Source organism: Phalaenopsis equestris, unplaced genomic scaffold (genome assembly GCF_001263595.1).
Source record: "Phalaenopsis equestris unplaced genomic scaffold, ASM126359v1 Scaffold000002, whole genome shotgun sequence".
In the NCBI taxonomy this organism is placed as follows: domain Eukaryota; kingdom Viridiplantae; phylum Streptophyta; class Magnoliopsida; order Asparagales; family Orchidaceae; genus Phalaenopsis; species Phalaenopsis equestris.
Window position 1 is genome coordinate 75,814,468 of NW_018164444.1, and position 14,939 is coordinate 75,829,406.

At 31.7% G+C, this 14,939-nt stretch overlaps 1 protein-coding gene across 2 annotated transcripts in view; it reads right to left on the reverse strand.

Moving 5' to 3' along the window:
* The window catches only part of LOC110032156 (citrate synthase, mitochondrial), a 28,769-nt gene extending 16,053 nt beyond the window's left edge, over positions 1-12,716 (reverse strand). Inside the window, exons 1-7 of one of the 2 annotated variants that reach the window (XM_020735685.1) lie at positions 12,512-12,716; positions 12,261-12,336; positions 12,085-12,144; positions 11,753-11,794; positions 11,333-11,398; positions 11,170-11,235; positions 10,881-10,994 (exon numbers count right to left, since the gene is read on the reverse strand). In XM_020735685.1, coding sequence (XP_020591344.1) covers positions 10,881-10,994; positions 11,170-11,235; positions 11,333-11,398; positions 11,753-11,794; positions 12,085-12,144; positions 12,261-12,311 — 399 coding nt within the window. In that variant the 5' untranslated portion in view covers positions 12,312-12,336; positions 12,512-12,716. Of the gene's footprint in view, positions 1-10,880; positions 10,995-11,169; positions 11,236-11,332; positions 11,399-11,752; positions 11,795-12,084; positions 12,145-12,260; positions 12,355-12,511 lie in introns of both variants that reach the window. The other variant, XM_020735695.1, reaches the window with a different exon arrangement.
* Between the last annotated feature and the right edge of the window lie 2,223 nt (positions 12,717-14,939).

Below are 14,939 nucleotides of genomic sequence, written 5' to 3' on the forward strand. Positions count from 1 at the left end.
CCTATGGCACTATCTTTTAAAGTTTATTGAAGCATAAAATCAAATGAAGGTTATAGAATACAATTTCAAAACACTTGATAGAGTTATAGAGAAGATTCGAGAACATCTAATGGTCCAAATTGTTACTAACATTACACGTGCTTATAAAACTAAGAAAAAAATTGATGAAAAAGAAAAAACATATATTGAACTCCATGTGCCACACATTTCATTGAGTCAATCCTTGGAAAACTTAAAAGAGCTATCTTAACATAGGAATGTTTTGAGTAAAAGAAAGAAGATCAGCAAATTATTTACAGTCATAATTGAATATTAATTTCGATGAAGTTCTCTAAGAAATAACTCATCATCCCTGCAGCTGATAGAATTGCTATAACATACTTAGCTTTACAAGGCATCCTAGAAGTAACACAAGCTTTTGGGGATATTCACCTCTACACAATGAAATTATGTTAGGATCAAGAAACATGAACGTAAAGAAGTGAGAAAGATTGTTTTAAGTGACATATTTTACTTCACTGTTACAATAATTAATAAACCCTAGTTTATGTTTTAAAAATGGTCTATGCAACAAAAAAAAAGGCTAGATATGAGCTTCATTTATAATGCAAAAGATAAGACTAGGGCAACAAACAAACCGAGCGTCCGACAAGCTACTCATAGTTCAGCTTGATAAGAGCTCATTTATATTTATTTGATTAGGTAACAAACAAGATTGAACAGTTTTATAAATACTCGATAGTCAAATGAACAAGCATGAAAAGTCCTTCAACTCATTATATTCATGGGCAGTATTATTAAAAGCTCGCAAACATACTCGATTGAAGCTCGAAAGGCTTGTCAAGAAGCTCGATTAAAGATCAAATTAGTGCTCATAAGTTAATTTAATACCCGTGAAAAAGCACGAATAAAGCTCATTTTAAAGATCATTTATATTAAATTTGATTGAATTAATAATTAATAATTCTAAAATAAATTAATTAAATTAATCTTAACATTTTTATTATTTAATTTGATAATATTATTTAATAACTTTTTATGTACAACTTTCGTAAAGCTTAAATGATAATCATATTAAAAATAATTATTAATAGTATGATTTAATTAGATTTTTGGATTCATTTTTACTTAAAATTTATCTAAAATAAAATTAAAAGTAACATAATAATATAAGATATGTTTGTGTATGAAATTAAAAAAATATAATTATAAAATAAATGATATAGATTATTTTATAATTAAAAATTAAAATTAAACTTTTAAATTTCTCTACATAATCTTTGAAATATAAAAATTTTAATTTAGTGTTTATTATATTAATCTTTAAATAAAATTAATATATTTATATCAATGGAAACATAAATTGTTTTTAAAACGTTATTAAATTATTTTTTTTCTCACAGATAAATTAAGGTCATTGTTTCTCAATTCTCGCTCGGGAGGCGGTGGATGTCATACAACCATAAATTTGATTCTATTATGCGAATTTCTTTGAATTTAGAATAAATTGAGGGCTAATTCAAGGGACTAAACTATAAAAGCGAGTAGCAGCGTAATGAAATTTTTTTGAGACAGTCTTGGGATTGTAAATGAATAATGCACTCAATGAACAAATAGAACTCAACTCGATTAATACTATATCATGTTTGTTCAAATTAGTAAATAAATAAGCTTGAACATTTTTAAAAGCTCAAAGGTTAAACGAACTAAACATGATCATAGTCAAACTTGTTCATTTCATGAACAAACTCGTTTATTGTTCGAAAAATAACATGTTAAATATTTAATATTAATCTCGATTATAGCTCGTATTATATATGATATATTTTTTAAATAAAATTTGATTAGCTATAATTTATTTAATTATATATTTAATATTAATATATCATTATATCAATTGATGAAAGATTTTGCATTAAGAGTAATTTAATAGTACAAGTTCCTCCGACTTTTTTTTGCTCTTGTTTTCATGTTGCTTCTATATCTTAGAATGCATCACTGCGAGAAAATATATATTATAGACAATAGATGAAAACATGAGGGTTAGTTCATTTTCGTATCTGATTTATTAAATTATTCATTTATTTAGATTTGTAAAATTATTTATTGAAAATTTTACATGAAAATCAAAATACTCATTTGAATTTTTAACTCATTTAAATACTCGTTCATTTTTCATAAACAAATTAAATTCAAGTATTGAAAAATTTAAACATGTCAAACTTGAACAACATGTGAAAGCTCGACACAAGCTCAAGCCGAACATGAATAATTTATAATTGTACCAAGCCAAATCCAATTTACTGCATAATCGGCTCAACTCGGATCGATTACAACCTTACACAACTATAATCAGAGCCTATATCTCGTTCTGCTAGAGTTCTGCCTCAAATTCTTCTCTCTGCAATAAGTGAGGCCTCCAGAATCTTCTCTATTAAGCCTGTGAGGTGTTTCTCTTCTCTCTGTTGCGATCCGTCTAATACTCTTCTGCGAGTGAATTTCATTTCGGTTAGATCGATGAAGTAGATTATCAAGAAAAGTATTCCAACCCTCTCAGTCTCTATTCTTCTCCTATGCGAGGGAGTTTCATTTTGGGTTTATTCTCTACTACAAGCGGGGATCTTTGTGCTGCAATTTGCAATCTCCCCACCTTTGAGAAATTTGACTTGCGTTAAGTTTTGAAGTATTTTATCTTCTGCTGAATTTTGTGATATCAGTTTAGGGTTTAATCATTTCGATACTATTTTGCTTTTTTTTTATATTGATTTATCTGCTTAATTTTTTTCTTGAAGGTATGTTCGTTTTAGGGATTGTTTGATAGAGATTAATTGGTTGATGAGTTTATTTATGTTCGTGGTTTTGGACTTGTTGGGCAATTATTTATTCAAACATAATTAGTAAGTGGAGAATTTAGAGTAAACCTACTAGTATTTTGTTCGAGTGATTTTGTGTTTTGACAAAGCTATTTTTTCTTCTGCTCAACTTTGATTGTTCGAGAAAAATGGGTTGGAGAAAAGGCAAAAGAGATTGATAGCTTAAATTTAAACTTTGGTATTCATGTAAGAATCGTACTAAAAATGCTGTAAGTGTAATTATAGATAAAAATTTGAAATACAATGTTATAAAAATTAATAAAATTTATAAAAATTAATAAAATTGGAGATAGAATTATAGCCCTTAAAATTGTTGTTGATACTAAGATTTTTAATATTAAAAGTGTTTATGCTCCTCAAATAGGTTTAAATATAGGTTCCAAAGAAAATTTTTAAAATGACCTAGAAGAATTAATACAAATGATACCACTTGAAGAAAGAACTTTTATTGGAGGAGATTTAAATGGACATGTCGGTAGAATGGTAGAAGATTTTAGAAATATTCATGGTGGCTACGGTTTTGGAGTGATTAATAAAGAAAGTAGAGTCATATTAAATTTTGTTTTAGTGTATGATTCTATTATTGCTAATACTTTATTCAAAAAAATAAATAAGCATATTAATACTTAAAAGAATGAATCCAATAAAACAAAATTTGATTATTTTTTTATGAGAAGAAAAAAATCGTCGAGAATGTAAAGATTATAAGGTCATTCCAAGTGAGAATTTAAATGCCCAACATCGATTATTAGTTCTGAATTTTAAGATGAAGAATTGTAAAATAAAGAATACTAGAAATCATTGTCACAAAATTAGATGATGGCACCTAAAAGACACAAATAAAACTATTTTTATTAGTAAACTTTAAGATTTCATGATTTGGGATGTTCAAGAAAAAATAAATTCCATGGGATAAAGTAATTAACACTATGAAACAAATGGCAAAGATGTACATGGGGAATCAAAAGAAAAAACTTTATAAATAAAAATAGTTGGTGGTGAAATAATAATGTGCAAGAAAAAATAAAATATAAGAAGTCATGTTATAAAAATTGGTTTAAACAAAAAAACTTAGAGAAATGGGAATAATATAAAACGACCTGTAGGAACTCTAAAAGAACAATTTGTGACGTTAAAAACTCTATTTTTGGTGATATTTATAATAGAATAAAAACTAAAGAGAGTGAAAAATATACGTATAAACTAGCAAAACAAAGAAAAATAAGAGTAAAGATTTAACTCAAGTAAAGTGTATTAAAAATGAAAATCAAAAAGTGATTTTCTTAGACAAAGATATTCAACATAGGTGAGTGAGTTATTTTGATCAACTTTTCAATGAAGTTTCTGAAAATAAAATCAATCTTAGTGGTCTTAATATCGTTAATAATAATAAAATGTTTCATATTTATCATCGCATTAATAAACAAGAAGTTTGTGAGGCTTTAAAGAAAACTAATGATGGAAAGTCTGTAGGACCTGATGATTTTTCAATTAAAGTGTGGAAAAATATAGATGATTTGTGAGTTTCTCGGCTTGCTAAAGTCTTTAATATTATTTAAAAAAACTAAAAAGTTACCTGAAAGTGGAGGAAGAGTATTTTGGTCCACATTTTTAAGAATAAAGAAAATCCATAATAGTGTGCAAATTATAAAGGAATTACGTCAATGTGTCATACTTTAAAATTATGCGAGATGGTAATTGAGCATAGAATAAGGCGTATTACAAAGATTTCTCATAATCAATTTGGATTTATGTCAAGCAGGTCTACTATGAAAGCTATACATTTATTAAGAGGTTTGATAGAGAAGTTCAAAGAGAATAAGGAGGATCTACATATAATTTTTATTGATTTAGAAAAAGCTTACGATAAGATTCCTAGAGATATCCTTTAGATAGTTCTAGAAAAGAAAGGTGTTGATATGACTTATATTCAAGTAATTAAAGATATGTATAATAGAGTTATTACTTCTGTTCGAACAGAACGAAAAATGTCTAAATATTTTCCTATTTCAGTTGGATTACATCAAGGATCGGAATTAAGCCCACATCTTTTTGCTTTAGTTATGGATGCTCTTACTAAACATTTACAGGAGGATGTACCATGGCATATGGTTTCATTGATGATGTCCTTTTTATGGATAAGATTAGAGAAAGAGCTCGGTAAAAACTCGAATCATGGAGGACTGCATTGGCTAAATGATACCGGAGTTAACTCAAATCACAACGGAAACACAAATATTATTTCTAAATTTCGAACATATTAAAAACATGATATCGGAAAACAGAAAATAGACGACAAACAAATATGACAACATAAACAATAAAAGGTGTTCGTGGGGAACGACAAGGACAAAAGATGTTGGACGGCAGTTGGTGGTTGAGGAATGAGGGTTGCGGCTGTAGGGAGGTGGCAAGAGGGATGTACAGTCACTGGAATAGCAAGACAGTTTGGGGCGGCAGTCAAAACAATAGTCGGTGTTGTTTGGGGCTTCCAGACAACAGGAAAATAACAAAACAAAGGCGTTTCGTGCTACGACAACGAAAATGGAGGGTTTGGACAGTGAGGGCAGCGAGGACGAGAGAGGATAAGGCGATGTGGGTGCTTGAAACTGTGGAAAACAGTAGATCCTTGTTGTTCTGGGTGTGGCAGCAAGGGTGGCAATGGTAACGGTGTCAAACTACAGTTGGAGAGGTGCAGAAACGTAGTCAGAGGTTGGATTGGCGGCTGCGGTGAAGGCCGGAGAGGTGGGGCTACTGTGGAAGAAGTAGGACAACAGTCAGGAGGATGGACGAAGATATAAATATCTCGGCGGGGTCGAACTACAGCCAAAGCACCACCCGAACCCGCGGAGACGATCTCCACCTCGGACAAGGGACAGCCGAAGCACTACCTAGACATTGTATGCAGCCTTTAAGTGGAAAATACTTAGACAAAACTGAATTCAAACTTTATAAAACAGACCCTTAACTCAAAGCCCATATTATCCCATTTATAAAGAGACATAACCTATCTAAGGAAACATTTAAAATAAGAAGAAGAATAAAAGTCATATTTCAGATTTTAGGAAAGACTTTTAAAATAGGAAAGGAGATTAAAAATCAAATTTTATATTTTATGAAAAGATTTAAATTAAGGAAAGAGAATAAAATTAGGAATTAATCTGTTAGAAAATGATTTAAATTAGGAAAAGGCATAAGAAGGAATAAAGGATGAGGAAGGAAGGAAAGAAAGGGAAGGGAGAAGAAAGGAAAGAGGAGAAAGAAGGGGGTTGTGGGGCCCCCCTCCAAGAGGACCAGTGGCGAGCTTGGCTAGGCCTGCGCCCAATTGGTTACCCATGAGCCCCGCGTCAGTCTCCCGAGGTTGGGGGAGCCTCGATCTCACATGTCGAAGCTTCTGGTTCTCATGGTACCGTGGTAAGTCCTCTGGTAGGTCGATCATATTAGTGTTGTTATTCCACAACACATTTTAGTATAATAGGTAGTCATCCTCTTTTGGCACATCTTGAGTAAAAGTTGCATATAGAGGTGGTTCCCCGCAATGTAACACTCGAGTCCTTCCATTTGAAATCTTCTCATTCCAATTCTCGTGCCTAGCATGCGGTGGTTGAGCAATAAGTATGTGAGGAGAACTCAATTCAGGAATGAAATCTATGGCAAGTTGCACCACTTTCACTGACACCTCTTCAGAAGAGACCCCCTCCCCACAGATAAGACCTGGATTCCATTGTAGAATTTTTATCTATATCAAGCTCCTTGGGCCCACTATAAAGTTGGGGTTCATCTCTCCCTTTTGAACATCTGAAGAGGTGTCTCCTGCAGACCTGAAAGTAGCCTCCAAATTTCTCCATGTAATGTTCTAGATATGGCACATAATGAGCTCATTTCTCACATGTTGGACCTGCTTCCGTTAAGGCAACTCAGAAGGGGGTCTATACATCTGAAAATCTGCATCTTACTTATTCGGGGTAGACAAATATATGTTGTCAGCTCCTCAAACTCATAACCCTTGTAGACATCCAAGGTTATTCCTACTGATCTACCTCTCACCATCTGCAAGATGCTAGTTTGAGGCACCATAATCTCAGAATTTGCTAGGTTGACTGTTACCTCAGAGTCACTACCTTCTAAAGAAGCGATTGTTACCTCAGCTAGAATGTCTATATCAGGGTCCATTGAAACTGGTGGCGTCTCTTCCTTGCTAGTTGCAAGTAGACAATCCTACTGGAAGTCTTCATCTTTTCCCGTATCAATTGTCTCATTGCTCAAATTTTCAACAACATCCTGTTCGATAAAATAGATCTTTCCTTGGTAATGCATTATGATTCCACATGCCCAAGTCTTATTATTTTGGAGTTCAAAAAACTGTTTGTTTATAAGCTTGTTAAGGCTTGATAACTAGTTTAACTGACTGAGTTTTATAGGCTCGATAAGTATCATTTGGATAGATAACATGTAGCTTCATTAAGAAGGTCGTGAATATTAACATTTAAAAGCTTCGGAACTACACTAAACAAATTAAATTCAAATCAAGCCCAAGTTTGAGCACCAACATAATTCTCAAAATCGAGCTCGAGCTCGAACACAATTCTAAGAACTCGATTCTAGCTCAAGTCGAGCCTGAACAAGCTTCAAAAAAAAAGAGCTCGGTTGTGCTATGTTCATTTGCAACCCTTGAAGAGGCAAAGAATTTTATAGAACAAATTTTAAATAGAGATGAGAGAAGAAATGAAATTTTCAGCTTAATTGATATTTGCATGCGCTTGGAAATTATATAAATGCTCAATACAATAAGTAGAAAAAAAATCAACCATCGAGTTTCGTTTAAACTATTATATAACTAAATTGATTTGTAAATCAACTTATTGGGCAAAAATTGATCTCCAACTTGTAGTTTTTATAAATAAAAAAATATTTATTTATTAAAAAAAACCAAAGATACCATAGTGAAATGTTCCACTAGTAACTTTTAAAATTTATAGGCTTTTTTTTTTTCAATCTATAGAACATGATAATTATGATTTTTTCTAAAATTAGCAGAGTGCAAATTCAATTTGGATATGGGAATCCTAAATTACAAATATTTTCAATCAAAATACTCGATCATACAAGTCGATCATCAAAGTACGCGAAATCAAAGTACATACAACCAAATTCATACAATAAAAAGAAATCACTTGACTACCATAGGAATAAAATTATGAGTTTATATAAGATACTATAAGAGATTAAAAGATAAACATTTCATGAAGGAAATTTTGAAAAATTATGAAAATTCATTAGTTTGTAATAATATGTCATCAAATAAGGAGTGAATTATGGAAAACAAAAAAAGAAGTTATACCACCATCACAACTAGTTAGCAATTTTATGAAAGAATAAAACAAACATAATTCAATAAGAAAGTATGTGTGGTTGAGAGCCTTATCATTCAACCAAGAGGTCCAGGATTCAAGGCTATGCGAATGTTGGGTGTGTGCGTTTACGTGTGTTGGGGGGTGGGGAGGGAGGGGTTCTTCATTAGCATCCTTACTGTAGATATTTTTAATTAATCTTTTTATTGATTAAAGAGGTAAATGATTGAAATTAAAAATGAGGATGAAGATTGAGAAGATTTTGAAACTAGTAGGTATGAGAGAGTAGAGAAATAGCTCAAGGCTTATGCCTCATATATTGAAAAAAATGCCTAAAAACAATTGTGCAATTTCAAACCACAATACCTACTGTAATGAGAATATGTTGATAAGTACAGTGGTAATATATGGTTGACCAAGTAAAGTTATTGGGTAAGGAGTTATCCCATCAGAAAGCCTACATGTTAGCTTGGTTGATCAAGTTGGGAACAATTAAAGGCCATTATTAACTAACATGAGTATCCTAGTGTCCTGTGCCATTAGGTGACCAGTACAACAATATGGTACGAAAGTGACAATTAATAGTGATTGTCATTTTGTTTGCTTGTTTCATTGGAGACGTGACAACAAGTGTGGTTGACAAATCATTAACAATGTGATCTTTTTTAATTCCATTTCAGTGATTATATTATAAAAATTTCCCATGATCCTATCAATGCGCAGCTCATTTTCTTCATACCTCCTTATGTCTATTCTCTCTATCCGATGATACACTTATGACATAATTTATTAAGCATTGTATTATTTTATGTTTTATGATATGCTAAATATAGTGTCCTCTTATTAATATAGTGCATTGTAGTGATATTGCAATAAAAAAGTTATGAAGGATTAAACTTCTCTGCTCTCCCTTAATCTCTATCTCCCCTTCTCTTGGGCCATGTTTGAAACATTTTTTTATAATTTGTTACGGAAAACAACTAATGTTCAATATAGTGAGCTATTATCATTTGTATGGTAGACTTCCACATCACGGGGATAAGAAATAATAATGGGTGCATAGTATTATCACACTCGCTACTTTTAAATCTCTTGCTCTTCTCCTCACTAAGCTTTAAGCTAAACCAACCTGTGAATTATGCAATATGTTGTCCTATGTCCAAACATTAGCTTCTTTATAAATATAGAATCTACATTCCTAACCTTTTTCAAATGTTTCTCCCTATTCCTCTCACTTTCTCTGTTCCATTCACTTTATTTCTTTTCCTTAGTCTGTTCTCGCTCGTTGCCCCCTAAAATTCCTCATCTCTTTTCTTCTCTCTCATTCTCACCCTTTGGTATTCTAATGTATCTTCCCTTTATAAATACTCACCCTCTCTATCATGATACTATTTATGGAATGAAAAGGGGCATTAACAAAATTTAATAGGATACCCCTAATCAAGTCAGAAAACCGGATCAATCTTCATTGATTGAGAAAACTAGGGCATACATTGATTATCCACAAGTACCCCATCATTTTTAGAAGGTCGAGCAACAAAATATAAGGCAGAAATATAACCAAATCGGCCGTAATAACCACCTTTAATATTAAAAAAGTGTGACAAACTTCCCTCTGCATGCACAAAAGTGATGTACCCTGTCTGCAAATCGTCCTCATAAGTTATGCATCAAGCTAAATCACATGGATTATCTGTCAGTTTTATGTTTTTATAAGCCCTATGATTAACATATAGAAACGAGATTTGATGCTGCAGTTTAAAAAATTAAGCAAACTAGCGGTTTACATTCTATAAAAAAAATAGTCATTATGTTTCTGAATCATTGCATAAATAGACCTCCTCTGCAGTTAAAAGAAATATATTGGGGCCTACAATTGATACATTCATATCATAGGTTTTAGGGTTGTCACACAGAATTCTTAATGCTGGTAAATATATTACAATGGTGTTACACAACTATGATTCTTCTGCTCATCTTAAAGGGCCATTTTCTTTTTTTTAATTATTAGATGGGCTTGAACCCTTGTCATTACCTTGGAAGGCAAAACGCCACTACAGAACCAAAGAAAACCTTTAGAGCAATTTGTCCAAGTGTTTTGTAACCAAAAAATCAACCAAATAGTAGAAGGGATTTGGAATACACTTGGGATTTAATGTACAAAATAATATTTTTTTCTTTTTATTTTATTGCTGAAAGAGATAACATGTGACATTGAAGATAATTTTTCTTATGAATATCAACTTGTGCATTGTAACTATCCTAAAGTTTTAGAGTTTAGCTTAAGAACAAAGACAATGGATGGCAGGGCATGAAAAAATTCAGTGTCAAAATAATACCCATTAGTTCTTTATATGGGAACAAAAGCGACCCATGCTGCTGTCAGCTCTAGATCATAGACATTAGTTAAAGAAAAACAGTTTTTTAAGTAGGCGAAATTCACTGCTCTCAGCAAGGGATATAATTTTCTGGCAGCAATGTTCTAACTATAAAAAGTCGAGAATATTTCTTGTAGATTGACAAGGCACAATTCTTTAGCCTCATCTAAACTAATAAAAACAAATATTATGACTATAATGAGCGGCATTTCAGGTGATAAAAATCAACATTTCAAACCATGAGTTGAAACATACATAAAATACAGAGAAATAATCACCTTCCCAGTCAAAAGAAGCCAAAAGAGACCTTCGGGTAATGGCTCTCCTCCAGGACGTGCAGCAGGCAACAGCTGTTGACATTCAGGAATAGAAAGCCCCCTAAAGCGAATACCCTGAAAGATATTCATAATAAGGCTGCTTTCAATGGAGTTTTTTATCAAAGAAGTTTTTAAGAAACCCAAGGTAACCTTCGAATTCATATTTATTGGTGAAATTTCTATGTAAATGTATGCATTAATCTCTATGAAAAAAGACAACATGTGTGAAAGAGAGTTGACAGAAGTCCACCTCTTCTGGATCTAGTAATGATGTTTCCCATAGCAAACCAGTCATTCCTCGCATTCCACCGATCACCTGTAAGAAACCAATCATGCTGAATTGCTTTGTAATTTCCAAGAAAACGCCAACAAAAATTGCAAACCTACTGCAAAACAACATTATTAATGTTTACCATATCAACCGTGATGTTCCCAAGTTGAGTTTTAGCATGATCAGCTTTTAGTTTTTTCAACCGTTCCTGGACAAAAAAAGTAATACAAAATTTAGACTACAATGAGCACTTCAAAAACAACTTTTGAACAATTAACCAGTTCATACCAACTAGCAAGTCTGGAAGTAAATTTTAAAGGGGATTTTTTTTTTCTTTTGAAGAAGAGGTAAAGTGCAATTCCATAACTTGAGTGGAGAAAAATTCAAAATGTTACTCATAATGAACAGATCAACTCCGTATTATCATTCAAAATTCATAAAAATAAAAAATTAAAAAAAAAACCACCAGGCTTTTGAAATCCTGTTAGAATGGAAATTAAAATTTCAAAGAAAAAATAATGAGAAATTTAACTAGTTTAAGAAAATTAAAAAAAAAACATACTTGCTGTTCGGGTATCAGCTCCACTAGTTGAGAACGCAGATCCTGCACAATAAACCCCATTAAAACAAATACATGACAGAAACTAAACAATTTTCAGAAGAAGAAGAAGAAGAGAAAGATCAACAGATAAACAAAAAATCAAGAATAATAATAATAATAATAATAATGCATGGCAAAGGAACTCTATGGTCGTAATTTTATAGTAACACAAAAGTGATTCCACGAAGATCCAAATAAAAAAGGATAAGGGACATGGCATCAGAAATTGCCGAAATCATTTATCAAATTAGAGTAACATTCACAAAAATCAAAATACCAAGATTGAAATTCACCTGATCAGAACTCTGCAGCTGAAGCCCTCGTACAGAGCCCAACGAATTAGAACTCTGAATCTGAGGAACAACATTCGAAAACAAAGATTAAAAAAAGAAAAAAACACACATTAGTTCACCTCAGCGCATAAAAAAACAGAAATTAGAACACCGCCCCAAAGATTACAAGTCCTTACAAGGCGAGACCGGAGCCTCGAGAACGCAGTGATGCCTCGGAAGAAACTCATCGCCTAATCCTCCCCCGCAAATATTCTTCAAAAACAAGCAGAGCTAAGTAGCCAAAATTATAACAAAATCGATACAGTCTGCATGACCAGAGTGATTCGAAGTCTAGGGTTTGAAAATAAAATGAGAAGAAAAATCAAAATTTGCAACGTTCAGGGATCAAAATTATGGCAATAAAAATATCAAAAAGTAAATTTTTCACCTTCAAGAGCGAAACAAGCTAACAAGCTGGAGAGAATGAACCGAAGGCAACGAAAACGAGAAGGGAATTGGATTCGACCGAAGTTCTGCCAGACGGTCAGTTTGGACAAAATGAAGCTGCAGATCTCATAGACCGGATTTTACTGATTCGGTCACGAAGGCGATGTTTTGGGCATTGGGGCGAACCGGTAGAAGGGGAGGGCAGAGGCGAAGGGGGATGGGATTGTTGTTTTAATTTAGTTTTATTATTCAAGTTAATTTTATTAGCTTAATTGATTAATAATTCACTTTTAATTAATATATTATTAAATTAAATATGTCTAGATAAATTTATATGTAATTTTTTAATAAATATTTTAAAAAAATACATTTTAAAATTAAGATTTATTAATAGTACATTTTTAATTAATATAATTAATTTTTAATAATTAATAAATATTAATTAATAGTTTGATCAGTAATTACTTTAATACAATTTTTTAATAATTTAGTTTTGTGAAAATTTATTTATTAATTAGCATAGTTTAAAATAAATTTTAAATTAAATTTAATTTAATAATTAAAATTTATTGTAATAATATAATAATCAAATTTTAATTATGAGTTTTTATAATAATAAACATAACAAATTTTTAAATCCTCACTTAATTTAGAGCTTTTTTAGGACTTCTTTTCCTTTACTTTCAAAAATTATGAGGTGGCGTATAATTTATTTTTAATGGTTAGTTTAACAAATAAATCAATTAATTTTCAAAATCATTTAAAAAAGATTTAAATATTTTTCCTATTTTTAAAAATATTTATTAACATCTATTAAATCTTATTTCAAATTAAATTTTGAATAAAGCAAAATAAAATACCACCTACCATCTTTTATTCTAATGAAAAGGAAAGCCAAAGGTCAGCTCAGCTCAAATTTAATTAATATATAAATATATTTTAAATTTTTTAAAATGAAAATATATAAATAATAAATTAGATGTATATTATATCTATCATTAAAAAAAAAATTTAATCCTAAGCAAGTTTAAATGATATCTTCACCAGCTTTCGTCTAAGGTTGGTTTCCCTTAGGCTCTGTTTGGCGCAGCTGCAGCTTCCCAGCTTTTCAGCTGCAGCTACGCTGCCCCAGGAAGCTGCTGCAGGGAAGCGGCTGCGGGGAAACTGACTATCTGTTTGGTGCAGCTGTATGAAAACAGTTGTGGGGCAGCTATTTTTGGAGAAATGACCATGTTGCCCCTGTTTGTTAAAACTGTTTAAAAGAACAGTAACAGCTACATTTTTGAAACTTCTGAAACGAAAATTCATCAATACAAGTATGAATTTCGAATTACGGAGCCTAAAAGAAACAAATTGAATAACCACATAAGAACAAAGGATTTAACGTGGTTCGGTCATGCTGACCTACATCCACGGGAAAGGAATCAAATATATTCATTATTGTAATAAAAAAATACATCGCTTCAAATCTACAATGTTTCATTGTCATTGCTATGAGATGAAAGTAGACCAAGAAAAATGTGTGGCAATTGTAGAAAGAAAAAAAATGTATACATCTTTTCTTGGAGAGCATGATCTCCTCTTTTCAACTCTACGAGTTGTGCAAAGTGATATGTATGTTCATATGAAAGTTCAGGTGTTAGATATGTAAATGTAGAAAGAAAAAAAATGTATACATCAAAAGATCCAAAACTTTTGCTCCTTGACCAGCAATCCCCATAATTCATATAACAGGTTCATTAAAGAGATCATAACAGATTCAGATGGAAATAGAAACCTGCTTTCAGATTTCAGAACAGGTGCATCAAAGAAAGTAACAACATAGAATCACTAAGGCACAATAATGTAGTTGTTGCTCACCAAGCCACATTAATGGGAGAAATCAGGTGACGCCGACGAGAAGTAGGGAGAAGAGAAATAAGAAACATAATTAATGCATGTAAAAGTGTGGACTGGAGGTTTCTGTACATGGCTCATTCCTCTCACAGGTCCTTGAACAAACAAGCTTGTATCAATCCAATACCAAGATAGAGTTTAGAACTACTTTTAATGCCTCGTATATTTCAGCAGCTCGAGCAATCATAATTAATTTCAAGAAAACAAAATTGGTTATAGGAAAAAGAGTTGCTTTTAAGGGAAAAAAAAAGGAAGCAGAGCTACTTAAAGAAAACAAAACTGGTTATAGGGAAACACATGCGCTTCACATTCCACCCAACTTTCAAAATATGCTTACAGAAAACAGAGTTCTCTATCACTCAGTTCATTTGTACTGACATATCTAAAACGTGAAGAATCTCTTCAGGCTAAAATGAAGAATTTCAGCAAGCTACTAAAGATAAAAAAACTGTGTTATGTATGTAAACCTTATAAAAATCTACAGCAAAAAATATTGTAAACCTTCCAAAAATCTGAATCCAATATGTATGTCA